General features: G+C 38.9%; 1 protein-coding gene across 3 annotated transcripts in view; it reads left to right on the forward strand.

Moving 5' to 3' along the window:
• Positions 1–205: 205 nt before the first annotated feature.
• FYB1 (FYN binding protein 1) overlaps positions 206–22,273 on the forward strand; it is a 141,635-nt gene continuing 119,567 nt past the window's right edge. Inside the window, exon 1 of one of the 3 annotated variants that reach the window (XM_015242089.3) lies at positions 206–309. Coding sequence is in view for 1 of the 3 variants with exons in the window: in XM_015242087.3 (XP_015097573.1) it covers positions 3,333–3,335 (3 nt within the window). In the remaining 2 variants the exon portion in view is untranslated. Of the gene's footprint in view, positions 310–3,237; positions 3,336–22,273 lie in introns of those variants that run through there. The other 2 variants (XM_015242087.3, XM_015242086.3) reach the window with 2 other exon arrangements.

Here is a 22,273-nt window from a genome sequence, read left to right on the forward strand (position 1 = left end):
TCCAAGAAGGCTGTACACAGGCAGAATTTGTGTGCAAACCATACGCTGCTTTCATCAGATTCTGAAAAAAGGCTTTAGAAAAATAAAAGCCACTTTAGAATCTTCAGGTGACAGAAGGAAGTATGAAAATTAATTCACGCTGGAGGAGTTTCAGATCTAGTTAGGGAGCAGAACTGAACGCAGCCAATATAATGGGAGAACCGTAAAAGGCAAGCCTATCGAAGAGCTTCATTTCGTGGTGCAGTCTGCAGGAGTCCAGGAAAAGGGGGACACGAGAGAGCCAGATGCAGAGAAGGCTTCCTGGAAGAGGTGAGACTCAACATCCCCCTGTTCTCCTGTCTTGGGGGTCTTGCCCAGGCATGCGAGTGTTCGGCATGTAAAGTAGATGATCATTTGTTTCTTCCCTAAAATGTTAGCCATTCGGGTTATAAAGCTGAAATTGTGTAAGAGCTGATAAGTATTTCTAACCCTCGCTGCTAACAATTTCAACCATGTTCCTTTTAAAACCTGATAGAAATAACAATGACGATGCTTATAAATAATGATCGAGAAATAGTGTTACTTAAATTGTACGAAGTGTTCTCTCCCTCATCTTGTAAACTGAGGTTAAAAAAAAAAAAATGAAGCTGGATTCACCAGACCTCCAATGTCTCTGGGCCCCACAGTCTCCACCTAGCTGTCACTTTCGGTGGGTACCACGGGGACAACCTCACTTTACCATTGCCTGAACAAAAATAGTTCTCTCAATTGCAAATGTATGAAAAGAGATTTGAAGAATTGTAACCACCTTTGCGTTCTCTTAACTTCTTCTCCCTTCCGCTAGCAGGAATAATTACAGTGCCCACATCATGAAGAAAAAATAACTTTATCTTCTTTAGATGGTATCATATATTGTGTGTCATCTCTCTTGCATTTCCTGTTTCATCTTCCTGCTCAAGGATTTACATACTTAATTGACTTCACAGGAAATGTCCTCACATACGTGATGTTTGAAATACACATTTTTTAAGTAGAATGATTATGCTCCAAAAACTAAAAATAAAAACTTATTGGTGGCTTATATGGGCTATGGATAAGAGCTTCAGCCTGTTTTTCCTTAGCCAAAATACTTCTCTTAAATATGTTTTTGAGAGACTGCTGAATTTATAGCAATAACTAAAAATTACCTTAATCTGCATTTAGAACCAAACACAAATTGAAACAGAATGCAAATGAATAAATTGAAATTCAACGGTCTCTTAACCAGAGACTTGTACAGTTAGCTACATTGTTAATGGAAATTGCTAGATTTCTGTTTATCGTGTAATTTTTGCGCAACTCACTGGCACAGAGAGAAAAAAACCTCAGAATGACCAAGAATAATTTATGATTACGTAGCACACGGTGAAAATATGTTGATAAACTTAGTAGTAAATGCCGTCCGAGCATCAGGATTATTTGTACTGGCAAGTCTTGCCGGCTGATCCGTCTTCTTTCTAGTAGGAGTCACTTTCTCCTTTATTTCAGAGCCCAAGCTTGCCTGCACCTTGAAACCACCTTTGGAACTTTAAAAAATACTGATGCCTGGGTTTCAAAACTAAAAATTGGTGTTTAATGGTCTGGGGTTAAGCCTGGGAACTGGGATTTTTAAAAGCTTTTCAGGTGCTCTTAATGTGCAGCCAGATTAAAAGCCTGTGCCTTAGATCCTAAATTGTATTGTTCCAGCAGACAGTGGGTAAGAGGCTTTCTGGTTAAGCTACAGAATGTCTCCATTTGAGGGTCTTCTTCTGGCAATGATTTACGTCTAAAAGCACACCTCGATCTCATCCTTGCCTCGCCTGGATCTCCTCCATTCATTCACTGAGTATCTATTATGTGCCAAAGACGGTGCGATTTCAGGTTCCTGGCTAACCTCCCGGCTCCTGACTATCCTTAAGCCCCACACCTCTTCATAGGTTTCAAGGCACTCAGGTTTCTTTCCATTCCTGGAATATGACCCCTGCCCTGCCTTTCTTTCTCGTCCTGTCTATCCATATTTCCCTATATACATCTTGATTTTGAAAAACATTTCACTTTAAGAAATAAATCATAGGGAACATCTTTTTAATGAAGGATTTTTATTGTCATGGTAGTTATTAGTATTAGCACGGCATCTAATGAGAAAATGTGGTGTCCCTCTGCTAGGTTAATGTGGTAGTACATGCAAGATCTAGAAATTTGCAACCCAGAATGAAGGAGTCAGTTGCTTTTCCTTTACAATAGGACCCAAAGTGATCTTCTGCCCTTGAAATTACTTTAGTATCAGTTTATATATTCAAAATAAAGGAGATAAATTCCTTTCCTGGAATGTGTTCAGACAGGTACTACAGGAGATTGGTGGGAAATCTGATTAGTTCGGATCAAATATCACGTCCTTAACTGAAGAATATCTAGTTCACCATTGTGAGAGGCTGAGGCATCTGATGCTAACAAAGATTACCAAAAAATTAGAACTCAGACTGACGTGTGCTTTAAATTTTTAATGAAATAAATAACATCCTATGTTAAGCTTATGAATATGACCACCATTTCAATATTAGTGAGATAGGTTTAAATATATTTGGAAGTGTTGATTAAAATTAGCATGATCCTTTTAGTCTTTTTAAGATTATAATTATATTTTTTAACAAGTATTACATACTCAAAATAAAAAGGTCAAAAGCGGGGGAAAGTATTGCTCAAGTGGTAGAATGCATACTTAGCATGCAGGAGGTCCTGGGTTCAACCCCCAGTACCTTCTCTAAAAATAAATAAACCTGATTACCTCCCTCCCACCAAAAAACAAACAAACAAACAAAAAGCAAATAAAATTAGATGCTGGTTTAAAAAAAAAAAGAAAAGACACTATTTTTTAAAAAGGTAAAAAAGTCAGCAAAGTACAAAACAGAATTATTGAATAATACCACCACAAAGTCAACCACTGTAACATTTTAGTGTGAGTCCTTGATAGATAGATAGATGGATCCACAAATACATATTTTATACAAAACAGGTTAACAATGTACACAGAATTTACTCTTCAGGCACTTTTTAAAAAAATTGTGTGTCAGTCTTTCAGATTTCAAAGCCTTACCTGTAGCTGTTCCCATATTATTAAAGTGTAACAACTGAAGAACCTTGGCCAGTTATACAAATGCTCTGAGGGCTGAGATAACATGCAAATAAACCTTATATATCAATGTGTGAAAACTGGACAGACCACACGGTTCAAAAAAGGAAGTTCACTCTGCTTAGCTAACTTGAGCATTCACTGTCCGAGTTACAGCATCTTCGGGGTCGCTGTGTGCCAGGCACGTCAACTCCTTTCAGTAAAAATGGTAAGTCGTAGGTTTTATGACTCTCCTTGGTCTCCCAGTAAACATCTAATCTCTACGTAGCGCGGAGAGTGGTGGGGGTGTTTTATGACCGGTCCTCCAAGGCTTCGGAATTTTTGCTTATCTCATCATTGTTCCATTTGCTAATAAAGCTGCTAAGGCTTTGTTATACCAGTTGAGAGACTGTGGCTTCAGGAGTTCCCTTTTCTGATTCTAGCCTTCGGAATAGAGGAAGAGCTATGCCTTAAAGAAAGAAAAGCCGCGTTCTTTGTCTTTGCCTCTTAAGATGGTTGGGTGTTAGAACCAGCAGTGCAGTCGGGTTTCCTTTTGTGAGCACTTTGGAACCCTGAAGAGACCTCCAGTGACAAATGTTGGGTAATGCTGCTGATGAGTGCCATTGTGACACCACAGTGAGTTTTACAAAGGGAACTCTTTTGTTTAAAGAATTTTTTTTTTAATTTTAATTGAGAGTCAAACAAAATCCAAACAGTCCAGATCTTAGGGACCTGTGATGTTCCCAAAATTAGCTGAAAGTCATCATTTGAAGCTGGCTTACAATGGTAACTAGGTTCCCAGTTGTACCATTAAAAACTAGCTTAACCGGTAATGTAGCTGAGCTACAGCGTTAATAATCTGCTCTACGGTCTCCTGTCATTTCTCTGTGAAAGTGGCTGTGTTCTTACACACGTGGCGTTCTTAGGCTCTCAGAGACTAGAAGGGAGTCGACTTTCTATCCGACACACCCCTCCCCCACTCCCCAGCACCAGATGACTACAGATTGGTTATCCGTCCTCTTGTTCTGGAGAGGATTACTTGCTTTGCCAGCTCCCAGTGAGAAGATGAGGACTGAGGCAATGACTCCTACAGGTACTCAGTGCGGGAAGGGAGTACATTGCAGGCACTGGAATAAACAGGGGGAAGGGTTCATGGATGTGTTTGTAGTCTGAGATCTCTTGAGCCAGAATAGGGAAAGCGCAGAGGTAAGAAACTGTGATCTCATGATAGGGGAGAGCAGGAGAGGGAGAGGAGATGGGGTCAGACTTGCAGAGCCATGGGGAGAGGAATACCACAGCGGTGGAGGGAAGGGTGGCACATGGACCTGCAAGGAAGGCAGTCCCATGTAAAGGTGGGATTTACAAGTCCCTCTAGTGTTTCCATACGGGGTCTTCAGATCCAGGATTCTTCGAAAAGAGCTTGAATTTAATTACCGATATCCTCTTCCAGAATAAATGAGGGCACTGTGGTTGGCAGGATTATTTGGATTTTCTTACAGGAAACAAGATGATAACTAGCAGATCTGAGCGCACACTGAACGTGGGGCACCCTTGCTCTTGAAGCGAATGGGTGTGGCGCTCCAGCTCCGCGTTTGGTAACTTCAGTGTCACTTCCTTAATTTTTGGATGCATTCCATCTGCACTTTCTTTCCTCTCATGTTCTTCTGTTTTTAAAACGGCATTATATGTTATGAAACAAATAACAAGCACTTATGAACTCACCACCCAGAGTTCACACAGGTTACCATCTTGCAGTAACATTGCCATTTGCCATCTTTTCAAAAAATAAAAAAGACAAATTGGAAGCCCCCTTTCTGTCCTTGCCAGTTCCACCGCCTCCCTCTGACAGCAGAGGCACACCTGCTCTGAAAGTGGCATCTCGCCTCCCAGCTGTGTTTTTATGTTTTCATTTCATCTGACTGTATCCATAAGATGCCATATGATACTGTTTTGCCTAGTGTTTTTTTTTTTTAATGATTTCTGCGTTTGTGTTCTTTCACTTTACATTGGGGTGTTTTCAATATATATCCATTTGGATACTTGTAGTTCTGGTTCAACCTATTTTGAATTGTGTAATTATATTGCCATTTATTCATCTGTTCCTCAACATTTAATTTGTTGTCATTATTTTCAAATTTGAACAATACTAGAATAAATGTTCTTTTGCATAGAGGGTCTGGACACCTTCAAATTTATTTGAATATTAGCAAATTGTTCTCTGAAATCATTGTAACAATTTACCTCTCACCAGCCTTGTAGGAGAGTTGCCATTTCTCTACACCATCCCTAAAACTTGTTATTGTCATATTTATTGGCAGCATTGAAAGTTTGTTATATGCAAAACTTTACTTCATTTTTGCTTCAACTTGCCTGATTACTACTAAGATGGTGTGTGTTTTTGTAAGTTTATTGACTATTCAGGTAACTTCTTCTGTAAATTCTCCTCATGTGTTTTATCCATTTTCTTATGAATTATTTTTCATGTTGATTTATAGGAATTCCTTATATGTTCTAGGTATTGATTCTACATCAGTTACATGCATTGCAAATTTTATGCTCCAAATTTAGGACTTCTTTTTTTTTACTTTATTTTTTGGTGTCTCTTTTTTATACAAAAGGTTTAAATCTTAATGCTGTCAAGTTTCAAAATAAGCTTTTATCATTAGAAGTACTTTTTAAAAAGTTCTTCCCTACCCTCAAATATTAAAGCTATTTTCCTAAACTTTTCTCTAAATGTGTTAAAGTTTTGATTTTCACGTTTAGGTCTTTAATAATCAGGACGTTATTTATATTTGTGAAGTGAGTAGGCATCTGATACAGTCCCAGTGGATAACCAATACCAAGTACTGTTTATTTTAGTTTGTCCTTTTCCCCTAGCACTTTCTGATGCCTCTTTTATCCATTTCCCATAAATGTGTGACTCTGCTTCTGGGATTCTAACTCTGTCATACCAGTCAATATACTTCATAAAATTTCATGTTTATCATTGTTTCTTACAAATCACTCTTCCACTCTGGATTCATCTATCTTCTCACCCGGTATCCATGCCCTTGCCTACTGTCTGACAATTTCGACAACAATTTTATATTTGTTCTGTTATTCTCCCAAACACAAGAGCCTAAATGTAGTACAAATGCCCATTGAAAATAACCTTCCAACCCTATTTGTAGCTCTTAAAACTTCTGCCTGGAAGAGATGTGCTCTGCTTTCACTCACGTTTAATTAGCCAAAAGTTAGGTCACATGGTCATGCCTCAGCTAAACAGGACAGAGATGGAGGGAGGTAAAATCCTCATGCATTCAGGGTAATGGCAGAGATGGGTACCCATTTAGAAGAAGAGTAATATTATACACTACAATATAAATTGGTTTTTCAGACTTAACAGACTTACCCCATTGTTTTCCAACTTCCACTATTGCTGAATTGTGTGCTGGCAAGTCTAATTGTCATTCCCTGTAGGTGAAATTCTGTTATTCCTTTTAAGATGTTTCTTTATCTTCATGTTCTGCAGTTTTATTATGCCTCATAGAAATGAGAATTGATTTTTATTTATCCTGTTTGGTACTCGGGGTAGCAATTTAAAGCAGGGATCTACAACATTTCTGTAAAAGAGACAGATAGCAAATATTGTAGGTTTTGTAGTTTTTGTGGTCTCTGTTACAACTGTTCAGCTGCACCATTGTGGCATGAAAGCACCTATAGACAATGCATAAACAAATGAATGTGGTTGTGTTCCAATAAGACTTTATTTATAAGAACAGATGGCAGACTGGATTTGGCCCCCAGGCTGTAGTTGCTAATCCCTGGTGTAAAGCCTAATGATTTTCTTCAATTCCGTAAAATCCTCAGCCGTTATTTCTTCAAAAACTATTACTCTACTATTTCTTCCTTCCTAGCTTTTTTGTCTAGAGTCCCTGTTACGTAAAACTAAATAGACTCAGTCTATTAACTGCTCTTCCAAATTTATCTCGGTGCCTCTGTGATGAATTCTAAATCAGTTTATCAACTTCATCTTCCAATTCACTAAGTTTTCCTTCATCTGTGTCTAGGGTGACCAGCTATTTCCGTTTGCCCAGCACTCTCCCAGTTTTAAGCACTGAAGCCCCATGTCCCAGACAGACCAGAACAGTTGTTCACCCTATCTGTGTCCAGTCCACATTTTATCCTATATATTGAGTTTCTGTTTCAGTGATTAAGCTTTTATTTACAATTTCTGTCCTAATGTCTACCTATTTTTTTCTTCAAATATTTTTATACTCCCCTACAGATATTACTCATTTATTTTTTTCTTGATGTATCCTAAATTCTTAGTCATTTTCAGATGGTTCTATTATTCTAATTTAATTTGAGGTAAACCCGTCTTTCAACTACTGATTTTGTTGGGTTTTATTTCTTATGAATAGTCTTCTGTCTGTATGTTGGAATTTTATATGGTAGACCCATTCTGAGAAGGTTTTGTTGGTTGATTGCTTGATTTTCTCTTTCTACCTGCCTTCTCTCCTTCTTCCTGAGGACTTCAGCCCAGAACGAGGTCTATATTGACAACTGATCCAGGCGCACGTGTAGCATATTCATTACTAAGTCAACTGGCATCTTGGCCCAGGTCCTGATTCTAGTGCTGCATCTAGCCCAGTATTTCTCAACTTCAGCACTTTGGTACATTGTAGGATGTCTAGCCTCACCCACTAGATGTTGGTAGCACCCCTGCCCCCCTCATTGTGACAATACAAAGCATTTCAAGATATTACAAAGTGTGTTTCCCCCCTCCACTTCCTGTGTTCTCTTCCTCAGTTGAGAAAGACTGATTTATCCCAAGGAAATTCTTAAGGGCCGATCATTTGGTCTCCTTTCATGGTGCTAAGGATGGGGAAAAGCATATCTGTCCCTGCTCTTGGTTTCAGTGAGTGACTCTCTAGCTCAGGTTTTCAGGTTACCTTATAGGAGCTGAACTAACCAACACTTCTTTTCCCTGAACCAACAGCCCGCTTAGCCAGCCCTCTGGTCCTCCATTCTCACTCACATCTTTGTGTTTCTATTCTGTTTGAATGGTGAATTTCTTTTTGAGTGTAACTGTCTTTACATTTTCTCATCTTGTGTTCTAGCATTGACATGTGGTTAGGTCAGTGGGAGGGTGACAAACTTTAGTTTACTGAAGAAGTTCATTCCTCTTCTCTATCTCTTTTCACTCATTTCCCTTGAGCTTCATATCTTTCCTTCTTCTTTTCTTCCCCCATCCTTGATCAGTGTCATCGGATACATCAACAAAGTAGAAAAAATGTGTCAGCATTATGGTTGATGAGATACAGGGAGAATTAGTCCAGTTTCCTACAGGTCTCTATTACTACCCCCCCCACCCCATCCCAGTTTACTAAGACAGTGGTTCTTGGGGAGGGGGGAGGGTGTAGCTCAGTGGTAGAGCACATGCTTAGCATACACGCGGTCCTGGGTTCAATCCCAGTGACTCCATAGAAACAAACAAACAAACAAACCTAATTACCTCTTCCTACAAAAAAAATTAAAAAAAAAAAAAAAAAGACAGTAGTTCTCAAAGTGTGGCCCATAACCCAGGAGCATCAACATCTTTGAACGGGAAACTTAATGGTAATCCTTGGACTCCACCCAAAACTGACTGAATAAGAAGTTCTGGGATTGGGACCCACGTCACTTGTGTATTAATGCACCCCCTAGGTGATTCTGATGCGTGCTTGAGTCTGAGATCCCCTGCACTAAGGCTTAGGTAGAAGTTTTGATCAGTGTTTCCTAGTCTGGAGCACATTGGAATCGCCTGTTTAACCACCCACGGAGTTGCTGATTCAGCTGGACTGCCTGGGGTTCAGGTACTTTTTTCTTTTCAGCTCCCCAAATGATTCAAACATCCAAAGTGTGCTTTTAGTTATTCATTTACTGCTTAACCCATTTTGATGATCACTTATGCCAAATCTTACCCAATGTTTTGGAAACGCTAAGTGGAAATTGATAAACTTTTAGTAAATAGAGTTTAAAGTGAATTTAGTTTTTTTTCACATTGGGACCCTTTGCTTTATAGAACTCACTTTTTCCCCAAAATCCTATATGTTCTTTAAAATATTAATTCAATAAAAATTAACTTTTTTAATTAAAATTTTCAGAATTTAACTATATGCCTTTTAAAACCACTAGAGGAATTGTAAAATTAGAATTGAGAGTCACTGGCCTGTTGTCAGATTTGAACTAAATAAACTGATAAGCCAAAAATAAATTCAATCCTTATGTAAATCTTGGCAGAGATCAAAAAAAGTGGAGTCGAAATAAACATCAGCTGAATTTGATCTATGACAGACATTTAGTTGAAAGGATTCATGTGAAATCTAGTAAAAACATTTTTTTAATAGATAGACATTTGGGATGTTTAACCTATGTGAATACATTTTGATTTGTCAATGTATAGACATATTCCAAAAGAACTACTGGCAACTTTATTCATTACAATTTTGAAAGAAAAGTAGTTGAGTTTACTTTATCACAAGAGGACATTCACCCGAAAGAAGCTAATTTTATCACATGTACCCACAACTGCATGAGACAGCATTTCAGGGTTGGGTTGAATTTTTTTACTAGCAGAACAAGCTATTCCAACACAGTAAGTCTGAGATGCACATTGTTTAAATTAGTTCCCTAAGAGGGTGGAGCTGGGGGTGGGGGGAGATTCCAAACTATCTGTTGTTGATTATCAAGCAAACAAAGAAAAGACTGTGAGGGTGGAATTGTTGTAACTTCTCATTTCTAAGACAGGTCCACCTGTAGCTACTGCGTGCACAAAGCATAGATGGTTTTAATACGCAATAGATGTAAAAGTTAGCCAACCTGAGCAAATACTGATTGAACTTGATATAAAGCAGGGCAAGGAAAGAGAGAGGAAGTCTCAGAAAGTAGACCAAATAAGCATGTCTTCGTGGCTAATGGGCTTGAAAAGCCAGATATAATTTCTGTACATCTTGACCCTTCCATGTCCCCATTTTTCTCACTGTTCTTCCCTTCCCCTGTCACTCCTTCTATTTAATTTATAAGCCACCGAGACTCCCCCGCAAAAGTCTGCCAGCACCTTCCTGAGAAATGACACTACATCTACTCTTTGATCAATGAGAAACGTGGTTTCTCTCTTCTTTGAGTTCATTACAGGCAGGTAATCAAGCCGTCAGAGGTGGGGAACTATTGCCTTCTTGGGCAAGTAACATGCAAAAACTAAAAACATACCACATCTTTGCATTTTAATATCGGTGCTACTGTTTCCATTGTTAAGGTCTGTATCTAACTAAGAGGCTACAAATACTGCATCCATAAATACTTTTAATTAAAGATTCTATTGAACAGTGTACTCTTTTAGTTATCCTAAGAAGTGTGTGCCTTTAAGTGTCCTAGACCCGTTTTGTCTAAAAAGGGAGCTGTGGTTAAAATGCCAGGCTCTTGGAACCATAGGCTGGGGCTGGAAGCCTTGCCCTGACTGTCAGTTCTGTTTTCTCAAGTTCCCTGGGTCCTTCTGCTCTTCCTTGTTGCCTCCCCACAAGGAGCCAGGTCTGTCTCTGCCTTTAGACCCACTGGATTATCTTACAGGAGATGCCCACTTTTTATGCAGCCTGCTTGGTTCCTGGAAACATTGAAGTTGGTGACCCCAGATCAGATAGGTTTTCCTTTCTGGCTTTTACATCCTATGAGTTGAATAAATTACACAGTTCTGGGTATACAGAAACAGGGTAAGCTTTCGTAAACTGCCTTCTGGTTAGGCAGCTGATTTGAGACATGTTTGGATTGAAAGCAGTGTTCAGATATGGAAAATGAGATCAGACTTTAGTGCATAACAACCTGCTGGAAGGTTCTGGACTAGTGTGTGTATACAAAGGGACTTGGCGAGTGTTAAAATTTAATATCAAATAAGATATTGGTGTCTGCAGCTCACTTTGCGGTGCATCAGAAAACAAAGGCATGTGGGTAAATGCATAGATATGAAGCAAAAGGAAGAATAGCAAAATGCTAGCAATAGTAGAATCTGAGGGGAATGTATTTTGGGTTCACTCTCAATTTCAACTTTTGGATATGCTTGCAATTTTTCATAATAAAAAGTGGGATGAAAAGTTTGTGTCAAATAGACTGGGCAGACAGAGCTGGGAATTTGAGTATAATACTCCATTTTCTATATTCTTAACCAGTGCGTTTATTTATACAGCTTCTGTTTATCCACTGAGATATTGGCAAAAAATATTTTTCCCTCTAAATGTCTATAGCTTTGTCATTTCCCCTCATATAAAAATGGGATGCATGATGATGATGGATGTTTTCCAAAAATAGAGGAAAATGTAGAGAATGTAAAAATCCTACCATCTGAAGAAAAACAGTTAGCATTTTAGTATATTGTTCTAGACATATCACTAGAGAGAGTGTAAGAACTTCCGTGTGTGTCTCTTTTCACTATACTTTTGCTAAATCTCCATTTTCCGCTCTGCCCAGCCAGCTTTGACCCTACCTTTAATGCATGACTCCAACTTTCTTCCTTCAAGAAACATTCCACTTTTCCCTCTTGCCCCACTCTTAATCCCCCTTGACTGGCCAAGTCCTGTTTTCAGCAATTGTCTTGTCAATCAATGCCTCGAAATTCTCATCAAGCACCTTTAGCATTCAAATGCATTTCCCCTCTCCAACCCCTGAATTATTTTGCATTCCACCATGCTAACTTGCATACCCCAAGATGCCAATGCATGTTTGCTATCAGACTCATAATTTTAAAATAGCCTAATCTGATCAAGGTAAACTGCCCTCCTGATTTAACTGGTAACTACATAGTTTAAAACAAAGTTCACGCTTGAGACAGAAACGCCAGTCCATTTCTGCTAAATTATGGGAAACACAAAGATTATAACACAGAGTTCTTATTTCAGAAAACATCATTTTATCTTGGATTTTGTCGTTGACATTTCCCAAGGATTCATAATGAGTGATTAGCACGGTCTGGGAGAAGCAGGGAAGGTTCGGGCTCCCTAGATGGGTAACGGCAGTGTTTAAGGATATTTTTATTTCATGGAAATAAAACTAGATTTTGATTCTTTGAGAACAAAAGGAAGTATTCTTTACTCATATTTGAGAGTTATCTTAAATACATGTACTTCAAAGAGTTTCCATGAGTTCAGCTTTTTGCACTGTAAATTTTATAAATGATTTCCTCATTTTATAGAACTATCTTACTCCCATTTAAATTTTTCAGGGACTCTCAAAGAATAAATTAATAGACGAGATTATCTGGGCAATAAAAAGTGTACTCTTCTTCAGGGCTAGAAAAATGGATTGTTTCTTCCTCCTTCACTGTCTTGAACTCTATCAAGGTTTGAATCACTTTTCAGACTTTTTATTTGAGGGAAAAGGAATATTATAACAATGGCTAACATTTTACTCAGTCCTTCCTATAAGCCAGACGCTGTTGTGTTAATAAATATCAATTCATTAAATTCTCACCACCCTGGGAGATACTCTAATTTTACTCCATTTTATGGATAAGGAAACCAAAGAAGGCTAAATAATTAGCAACCACACAGTAAGTGGTAGAACCAAGATCCAAACCCAGACTGGCCCCAGACCCTGTGCCTAAACCATTCCCTGGGCTGACTTTCTAGGCTACAAAGAGGGGCACCATAGTAGCCTAGAGGTGGGGCGCGGTGGGCATTTGCTGTCTCGTAAACTTGGTGTGAGTCTGTCTCTCTCTCTCCAAGTGGCTATTACTAGGTTAGAATCCGATTACTAGTTAACGGTGCTAAGTTGATGCTATTGAGCTTTTCTCTTAAGATCTATGCTTTGATCTCTTATTAAAAAAATCAGAATGAATTTATGTTAGTTGATTTCCACTTGCTTGCCTGTTCTCTAGTGCACAGCAGAATTTTCTTCTTTTTGTGTCTTTTATTCAAAATACATTAAAGGAAATTTGAAAAGAAAAACAGTTCACTGTCATAGCTATTTCTCTTATATGACCTTTCAATCTTCATCTACAAATATATATATATATTTATTTATAGGTTTTTTAAGATGTAATTTTCATAGCATTTATTTTTCACTTAAGGTCAATTCATAAACATTCTTCCATGTTGTGACCTGCTGTTTATAATTCTTTTAATGATTATAACACATTCCATGAAGTTAGATATTTTGGCTGCTGCTTGGATTTTTCCAGTTAGAAAAATTGGCAATAAACATTTTCATATGTTTAATTGATGATTCTTTTCTTAATTTGGATGATTTCCTTGGAGTCCTAGAGGTGATTGAAAAATGAAATTTGTTATTATTTTATGGATATATACACTGATAGAATGAGAGTTTTCATTTTTCAGCTTAATTACTTAATTAATAAAACAACATTCAAGAGCCATTTTAAATAAACTTTATTTAATTACTGTTAAATTGAACACTTTCAGTTACATTAGGATAATATTTGAATTACCTCTCACATGGGATGTATAGACGTGTGGGGGTGGAGAGATATCTATTGACATTTAATGATAATCTCATATTTAAATTCTTAATTTAGAATATATTAAATTTTGACCTCATTTGTGCAATTATTTTTGCAAAGTGCACTTGCTTTCCATTTATTTTATCACTGTTGTCTGCTGTTGTGTGACAGGTTCTTATATGAGTTGGTCTTCTCTGTTGTAAACTCTTTAAAAGTCAGCACCTTTTGGGATAAACACTGTAGTTCATACTCTGCTGATTTTTCTCCTTAATTCTATAGTCTATTTGGAATTTACTTTGACTTCTGAAAGGAGTTCAATGTGAAGTTAAAATGATGTCTATTTGGATAGTCTCCTCTCTCATTTTTATTGTTTTTAGATTATTATATATTATGGTTCTCTTTTGAACCATCTATGTCTTATTTTTATATCACCATATCTTTTCAATTATTATTTTAGAACATATTCCAGTATCTAATAGGGCTAATCTCCCTCATCCCTTCCATCATTACCCCTCTTTTTCACAATAGTCGTCGATGTTTTTATCCATGTATTTTTCTAAGTAAAGTTTATAATTTTTAAGTTCTTCAGACACTATTGTTGTGATTCAAATTGTCACATCATCACTCTTTTAATGTCAAAAAAAAAAAAGACTAGTGTAGATGGTATCCAGGTTTCCTTTTTAGTATAGCTCTGTGTGAAGCTCAATTTACTTTCCATACTTCACACTTTAGAGATGTTCCCACCTACTCAGGTAGCCCGAGACAGTCTCAGGAGGACTTTTCAGGTCAGGGCAGAGTCTGGCCAAAGAGTGGAGAGCAGCCCCTGCAGAAGCACAGTCATCCCTCAGTAAAACTCTCGTGCTGGTTAACACTGTAGCTCAGTCTGACCTAGTGAGCCAATTGGTCGCTGGGGATAAAGGAGCTCTTCCTTTTATTTTTGTTGTTATTATTATTGCTGTTGTGTTATTGTCATTCAACCTCACTTTTCCTTCACAGGGTTTAGAGAGGTAACTGTAGTTTGAAGTGTTCAGAAATGTATGTTCCTTAGATTTCCATGTTCTGCTAAAGTAATTCCTTCAGGAACAAATACCAATTCTTCTTCTCTCGTGAAATACTCTTAAAAGCCACAAGCATGTTTTTGTCAGTTTTTCCATATTTTAAGACAAAATTTTAAACAACAAATCATGCAAATTTTGAGTGAGTTATATTCATCCATTCGGAATGTAGAATATTTTCCTAATATAAACCTCTTCAAAGGTGGCTATAAATAATCATTTGAAACTCCTCCATTGAAAGGGTGACTAATCCTTTGACCACTAAATTGTGAAATGGAACACTCCCAAATCATATGATTCTATCTTAAAGCTGTTACTGTTTAGTTTTTTTTTTTTTTATTGAAGTGGCTTCAGGATAAAACATTTATATGCCTCCAGAGTGGTTATTGCATAAAACTCCAGGGTCCCTTGTGTTAAGTAATCCATACCCTAAAATCAGAATGCATTACATTTTAAGAGGTTATCCAGCCACTTTCCAACACTGACAGCATGAAGCTCATCCAAGAGGTTTGCAGAGATCACCTCATGAAAGACCGGATAAAAGCTCACCTAACCTTCACTCCGACAAATAGAATGATTGCTGGACCATAAATTTACAAAGGCAGATTCGAGGGACCCTAATTGTCTCCTGCTTTTAAGCAATCTTAACATGTAACATACACACCCAAAAAAAAACCCAAGGACATGAAAAGTCATAGCTATCACTCCACTTAAGCGTATTTTTAAAAAGGAGAGTCCTGATACTTTGGTAGTAATACATTTAGTTTTGTTTTATGAAATCTACTCTGGAAAACATTCCAAAAATGCCTTGCTATTGCCAAACTTAATGGAATCTTTTTAGTCTTCTCAATAGGACTTGAAAGCCTTCCCTTGACTTCTGTGACATCATCCTTCCCTGGTTTTCCTTCCTTTTCCTGTAACAACTCCTTCTCGGTTCCCTTTGAGCCCATGCCTTCCATTTTGTTAATACTCAAGGCACCATCGCTTGCCTCCCTCTCACTCTGCCTATCCTCCCTGGGTACTCTCTGTCACCCTTCAGGCTTCAGCTATGACCCTCTGCTAATGACTCACACATGTGGCATCTCAAATGCCACTTGACCCAAACTGAAGTCATCATCCTTCCCCAAATTTGTTCTTCTTCCTATATATCGTATAACTTGGTGCAGCCAAGATAGGGTCACCACCATCTACCCAGTCACCCAAGCTTTATGTTGTTTTATATTCCTCCCTACCACCTGACTTAAAAGCACATCCACATTCCCTTGTCTCCAACCATATCCAACAGGCTTCATTCAGAATTCAGGCCCTTATCCTCTTTGAGCAGACTATTAGAGTCTTGCATCTCACGCTCCTTAAATCAATCTTTAGTCTCCTCCTAGAATGGTCTTTCTAAAGCACACATCTAATTATGCAGCTTTCTGGCTTCAAATCCTTCAGGGTGCTCCGAGTGGCCTAGTGCAGGGGTCAGAAAATTGACTGTGGGCTGAATTCAGCCCACTGTCAGTTTTCACAAGTAAAGTATTACCAAAACATAGTCACACTCATTCATTTATGTGTTGTTTGTGGTTGATCTCAAGCTACAACAGAGAGTTGTATGGTTTCAGCAAGTACCATGTGGTCCCAAGTGCCAAAAATATTTACAATCAGTCCCTTTACAGAAAAAGTTTGCTCATGCCTGGCCTAGTGGATAAAGTCTGAACTCTGTGGTATGATGTGGAAGACCTCCATTCTTTGGCTGCAACCTCTACTTCCAGCTCACCCTTAGCTCTAGCCACACACTCCTTAAAACTCACACTCTAGCAGTACTGTCTGCTTGCAGTTCCCCAGCACTGAACAACAGAAATTTCTGCCATGATGGAGATGCTATGTGCCTGCACTGTCCGGGATGATAGCCACTAGCCACTTGTGGCTACTGAGTGCTTAAAATGTGACTAGAGAAACTAAAGAACTAAATTTTAAATTTCATTTTGTTTTAGTTTTGATTAACCTAAACCTAAACAAAGCCACGTGACTAGTGGCTACCACATTGGCAATATCGTGCTAGACTACGTCACCGACACTATCTTTGTTCACTCTAAGGGGAATATTTAAAACATTTAGAATACCTTGTCCACCTGGGAAGCAGTCACATTCCAACAGTTAACTTAAGGCTCACTTTTTCTAGGGAGGCTTTTCCGACTCCTAAGGCCTGGTCTCCCCACAAAGAACTGGGTATCCAGGGTGGGAGGGCGGGTACAGCTCAGGGGTAGAGCACACGCTTAGCACGCACGAAGTCCTGGGTTTAATGCTCAGCACCTCTGTTAACAAGCATGCCAGAGGTCCTGGGTACCTCTGTTAACAAAAAAAGAAAAAGAAAAAAGAAAATAGCCCCCAAAAAGGGGTGAGGGTGGAATTCAGTATCCTCACTGTGCCATAGTATTCCCGGCATTACCAGGAATTTTTTTTTAACTCTGATCTCTCTCTGCCAACCAGAATAGCAGTTCCTGAATGCAGATCCTTGTCCAACTGGCATCTGCTTTAAAAGCCCCTAATCCAGTGCCTGGTTTGTGCCAGAAACTTAATAGTGGTCTAATAGATTAATTCCACTTTCAAACTTCTTTTTCAACGTGCAAGTCTCTTTTCTTCACTTGTAGTCCTCTGAAAAATGAAGAATAACAGCTAAATGTCCTAGTAACCCCTCTCCCCCTGTCTCCCACCAGCAGACGTTGACTCCTCTCTGGGAAAAACAACTGATTACAGTCCCCTCAGCAACCTGATTGTGTCCACACATTTTAAAGTTCACTTTCATAATAGCATCTTTGAGACTTAGAGTCAGAAATGCCACATTCCTCTAAAAGTAATGAGGAATCCATGACCATTCTGCCAACCTACTTGTTTGACCTCTATGAAATTTGTTAATTCTGCCTTTTTTGAGAACACACTGGTTACTTGTAGCTTATGTCACCCCTTAGCTACTACGGCTAACTTGTTTTGTATTTAGTCACAGCAACTTTTACTATTGTCTAAATTAAGGACGACAGGAGACTCTAGAAGCTGAATGTGTTGTGTTGTGCACGTGGCACAAACAACAATCAGAGAAGCCAAAAAAAGTCAGTCGGTTTCTGAGAATGTTGGCGGATCCGCCCAGTCAGGTGGGTCTCAAAGCTCACAGCATTCGGGGTATCAAAGCAAAGCTTCCACATACTTCTTTTTTGAAGTTCCAACTTAAATATTGACAGTTTTAGGAACTCCTTACTGCCTGTGTAGAATGCAGAACTCTTTAAGATAAATCACTTCAAAACGCTTTACACTTTCTCAACACTGACATGTTCTAAATTGTTGCAGTTTAAAATCAGATGATTTTAATCCATCTCAAGTGGTTCTCTGGCTCTAATATCTTGTTTATACCCTAATATCTTACCTCTGTAGGATCAGGAATATAGAGGAAAAGGCAAAAATAATGAGTGATGAGGGCTCGATCAGATTCCGGCTTCTTTACCAGATCACATCTCTTTCCCCCTCCTACCAAGTAGTCAGTGTTCCGTACACAGGCTCCTGGAATCAGCTGTCTGATGGATTAGCACAATGGATGTAAACAGTCTCCAGAGCCAGACACTCTGTTTGCAAGTCCAAGTTCTACCCTTTGCTACCTGCGTCACCTTGGACAAGCTGTCTCCCCCTCTGTAAAATGGGGGCAATGACAACCTCTCCCCTCCGGGTGCCGATGATCAAATGAGCCAACAGTGCGGAAGCACCTAGTACTGAGCCTACCACAGAATAGGAGCTCACAGAATATTGGCCATTTTATTTGTCTTATTTAAAACGCTCAAACCTCAAATGTAAATGCTTTCACAACCTTCATTTAAAATCAGAAAGCTTTTGATTCCCTTCAAAACCGTTTTGAGGGGCTCCAGTTTCTTACTAAAAAAATACCAATAGCATACTTTCTAATAATGCATAGAAGCATCCAGGGTTTCTTGGGCAATGTGGAAGAAGGAACAAGAAAAAGCAGGGAACTTGAATAGGAAGCTTTGAGTTTGGGAAAGTGGATGATTGTTGTGGAATGCCACCGGACTCCTGACCCACCCAGAGAGTGTCCGGAGAGTGGAGACTCCCTTAAATAGGAATAATTTTCCTCTTGTTACACATGAGCTACCAAAGAGGCTTGCTTTGACTTCCAAGCTGCTGGACCAAATCCCCAAAACCTCAGTAAAGGAAAACAGGCTCTCAGGAAAAACACTGGAAAGTGCACCCAGAGCTTAGAAAAGGAAATATTGCCAATTCAACTTTCACATGTTTATAAGTCCAAGCTTTTCCTGGCATATACTAGATACTCAACAAATGTTTGGTAAATGACGTTCGCTAAAATTAACCATGGGGATGTTTATTTCCCCCATGTAATATATTAAAAGATAGTAAAATATCACAGTTGACATATTTTTAAAATGCCTATAAATATATTTCTCGGGTAAGAAATGTCCAGTGATATTAAGTTAATTATTAATAATTATTTAATATTAAATATTAAATGATAGTTTATAAAAGCAATGTTTTTATTCCTTTATTTTGGGAGAGTTTTCCTCTTAAATCATAGTTCATACCATTTGGGATACTGACCTAGAGACATGAAGCCAGTTTGTTGAATTGAGCCAAAATTAAGACCATTTAGCCCTTTTGAAACTAACTGATAACCTTAGAATAAGAGCTTAAGGCAAATAGAATATTGGACTCCATTTGTAAATACAAACTCAAGATTTCATCATGTGTCAAAATTATGTGGGGATAAATTTTTCATGCATATGCTATGTAATGATGTTGAAAATATTATCAGTTGTGCAGAGCCAAATAAAAACACACAAAATAGAAAATCTTTTACATATTTCAAAAACCAGTGTCTGGGAACTATAATTCATTTTTGAAAGCCATCTTTCTGGGGCGCATTTAAACTTTAAGACTTACTTTGTCTAACTTTAAGACAACATAGGCCTTGTCCCACATTGACACGACTCTATGAGGTAGGTAGGTACTATTCTCATCCTCATTCCCATTCTCAGATGAGGATATTGAGGCTCAGAGAAGTAACTTGGCTGAGCTCTCACAGCTAATGTAGACCCAGGCCGTCTGGCTTGGAGGTCCAGGCTCTAAAGCTCTGTTACTCTGCCTTGAATGGGGTGACAATGTCTCCATTCTGTCCCTTGTCCCACTACTCTGACCATCTTTTCCCTTCAGTTTATCTGATTCATAGCTTCTTTTTAATAACTGAATAATACTCCATTGTCTAGATATACTCCAGGTTGTCTACCCTTTTCTCTCTCTGTGGACTTTGAACTTACATTTTTTTTACTACGAAAGCCACTTTCAACTCTCAGAACAATTGCCTGGGTGACATAAGGGAGGACCCACGTGAAAGAGTGTGTGGACAGTATAACTTGGAGCTCTCGTGGGAGGATATATTTTCATTTCCTCTCGGAAAGAGTTGTGTGATAGGCGCTCAGAGGGGTTAGGATATTCATGTGAAAAAATTGGCTAATCATTTGAAGTTACCATTATGATAAAAAAATGAAATTGGCAGGCAATAGTCCCAAGCTGATTTGTAATCCTATAATTATCTTTGTTGTATAATATATGCCCATGCATTTGTTAGTTATCACACAAGGGAAAAGATAGTTCTTATACTTGGACTTTAAAAATTACAATTTCATGATTAAGGAGATACAGTGATGAACTCATCAGATGACACTGTGTTTGGGGCCTCTCTTTGCCCCTGGAATCCCTTTCCCCTTGCCTTTAAGCTTCACCCCCTAATTTAGAGCCTTTCTCGTTTTTATCCCCTGGACCACCCCAAGCAGAGGCACACTGCTTTTCTTTTTCTCCCTAGATTGGGCATGGACAAGGTAAGAAAGGAAGGGGGAAAAGCCATTTTCTCTGTCACCTTGGCACGCAGCGTTGCTTTGAAATTTCTAAAGAAGTAGAATACTTCTAGTAGAACTGAATGAAACAGCCCTCTCCAAGTCTTAGAGGTAGTTTTCTCTGAATAAAGATCTAGTCACTAATAACTCTGCTTGTCAAGCTGTCCAGAAGCCTGTCCCTCCTCATCCTGCCCAGACATCCCAATCCAAGAAGCCTCTTCTCTCAGGCGCCCCTAAATGCGACTTCCTGTTCTGCCCTCTCTTCTAAGGGGCTGTTGGGTCATGTGAGACAATAGTGAATTCTCAGCTAGAACCCATTCAGAAATTCACAGGAATAACCCATCTAACTAACCATCATCTTATCCTCGCTTCTTCCTCAGAGAAACAAACCTGATAAATTATGTTCTCTATGTGCTCTGCCTCACCCACCCACAGACGCACACACAAACACTGACAAATGTTCATTAACCTCTCCTTTACTAGTGTAGACATTTATAGTTATTATGACCATATGGCTCACTTTGAGTTGGGAAAACATTCCTTTGAAATTTAGAAAGACCTCCTTCAATTCATGCACACACATACACTTTTTAAAAAATTAACTCTGGATTTCAGCATTTGATGACTTTAAGAAAATTGTTGAAACAGGTTGAAAAGAAAAACCTCGGGCCCACCTAGGAGAGTGGGATTATTTCAACCAGAGTTGGGGAAAAAAACAACAGTGAATTGATTTAACACTTGCTGGATTATGAAACAACATGTAAGAGTTCAGAAGGCTCTTAGCAGCATATCCTCAGGATAACAGAAAACGGGGCGGGGGAGAGAGAAGAGGAGAAATACATCCAAGAGAGGAACATAATGCAAAATTCTTGGCCTGATAAAAACTTCCCTTTGGGCCTTAATGTAAATATACAAGAGAATTGCACTTTAAATTCTCTGAACGTGGTTATAAATAGGCGCCCTCTAGCAATTAAGTGTAGCAGGAACAATTCAGACAAGTCAAAATGATAAGGCTCCTTTCCAAAGCACCTATTTTTCAAACACGGTAGTTTCTCACTGGGAAGTGTTCTGCATTTTATGCCACACTGGGAATGGCGCCCCCTAGGGTTGTGCAGGGCACATTCAACTCAACCTGTTCCTTGGCCTGCACAGAGCCACCCTTAAAAATGAGGAGATGAATGAATGAATGAATGAACAAATAAATAAATAACGTGGAGCCACACTCTCCTTGCTTAACCTGGACCTCATCTCCCTCCCTTCTTACCACCTCTCCACCACTCTTTGCGGAACAAGAGAAAAGGGGAAGTGGAAGAGAAGGAGGTGGAAGTCAATGGGAAATTGGAGGGAATGCACATAGCTCCAAAGCCCGGGAGTGAGCCTGAGGCTCATGTCCCCTTCTACCCCATCTCCCCCAACAAGTCTGGGAGACCCCGGGGTGGTGACACTTCATTTAGAGTGCTCCATTTCCACCCAAGTCTCCACAATCAACCTGGGCTGACCAGTAAGGCATGGTGGCATGTGCAGAAATCTTCAGCGCAATCCAACACACAGCAAAGTGGTTTTCACCTGTTAGAGAGGAAGTGGTTTGAAAGCCGAGCTAGTAAATAAACTTAAAGCCGCATTCTCATACCCTCCCACCTTTCCTATGCGCTTAAAAGAACTTTCTAAACTGTGCTACTTCATTTTCATTTGTTTAATTATTCTGGAGAAGCCACTAGATCCACTTTGTGCTGATCTGATGGAGGCTGTTGGAGAA

The sequence above is a fragment of the Vicugna pacos genome, chromosome 3 (genome assembly GCF_048564905.1).
Source record: "Vicugna pacos chromosome 3, VicPac4, whole genome shotgun sequence".
In the NCBI taxonomy this organism is placed as follows: Eukaryota; Metazoa; Chordata; class Mammalia; order Artiodactyla; family Camelidae; genus Vicugna; species Vicugna pacos.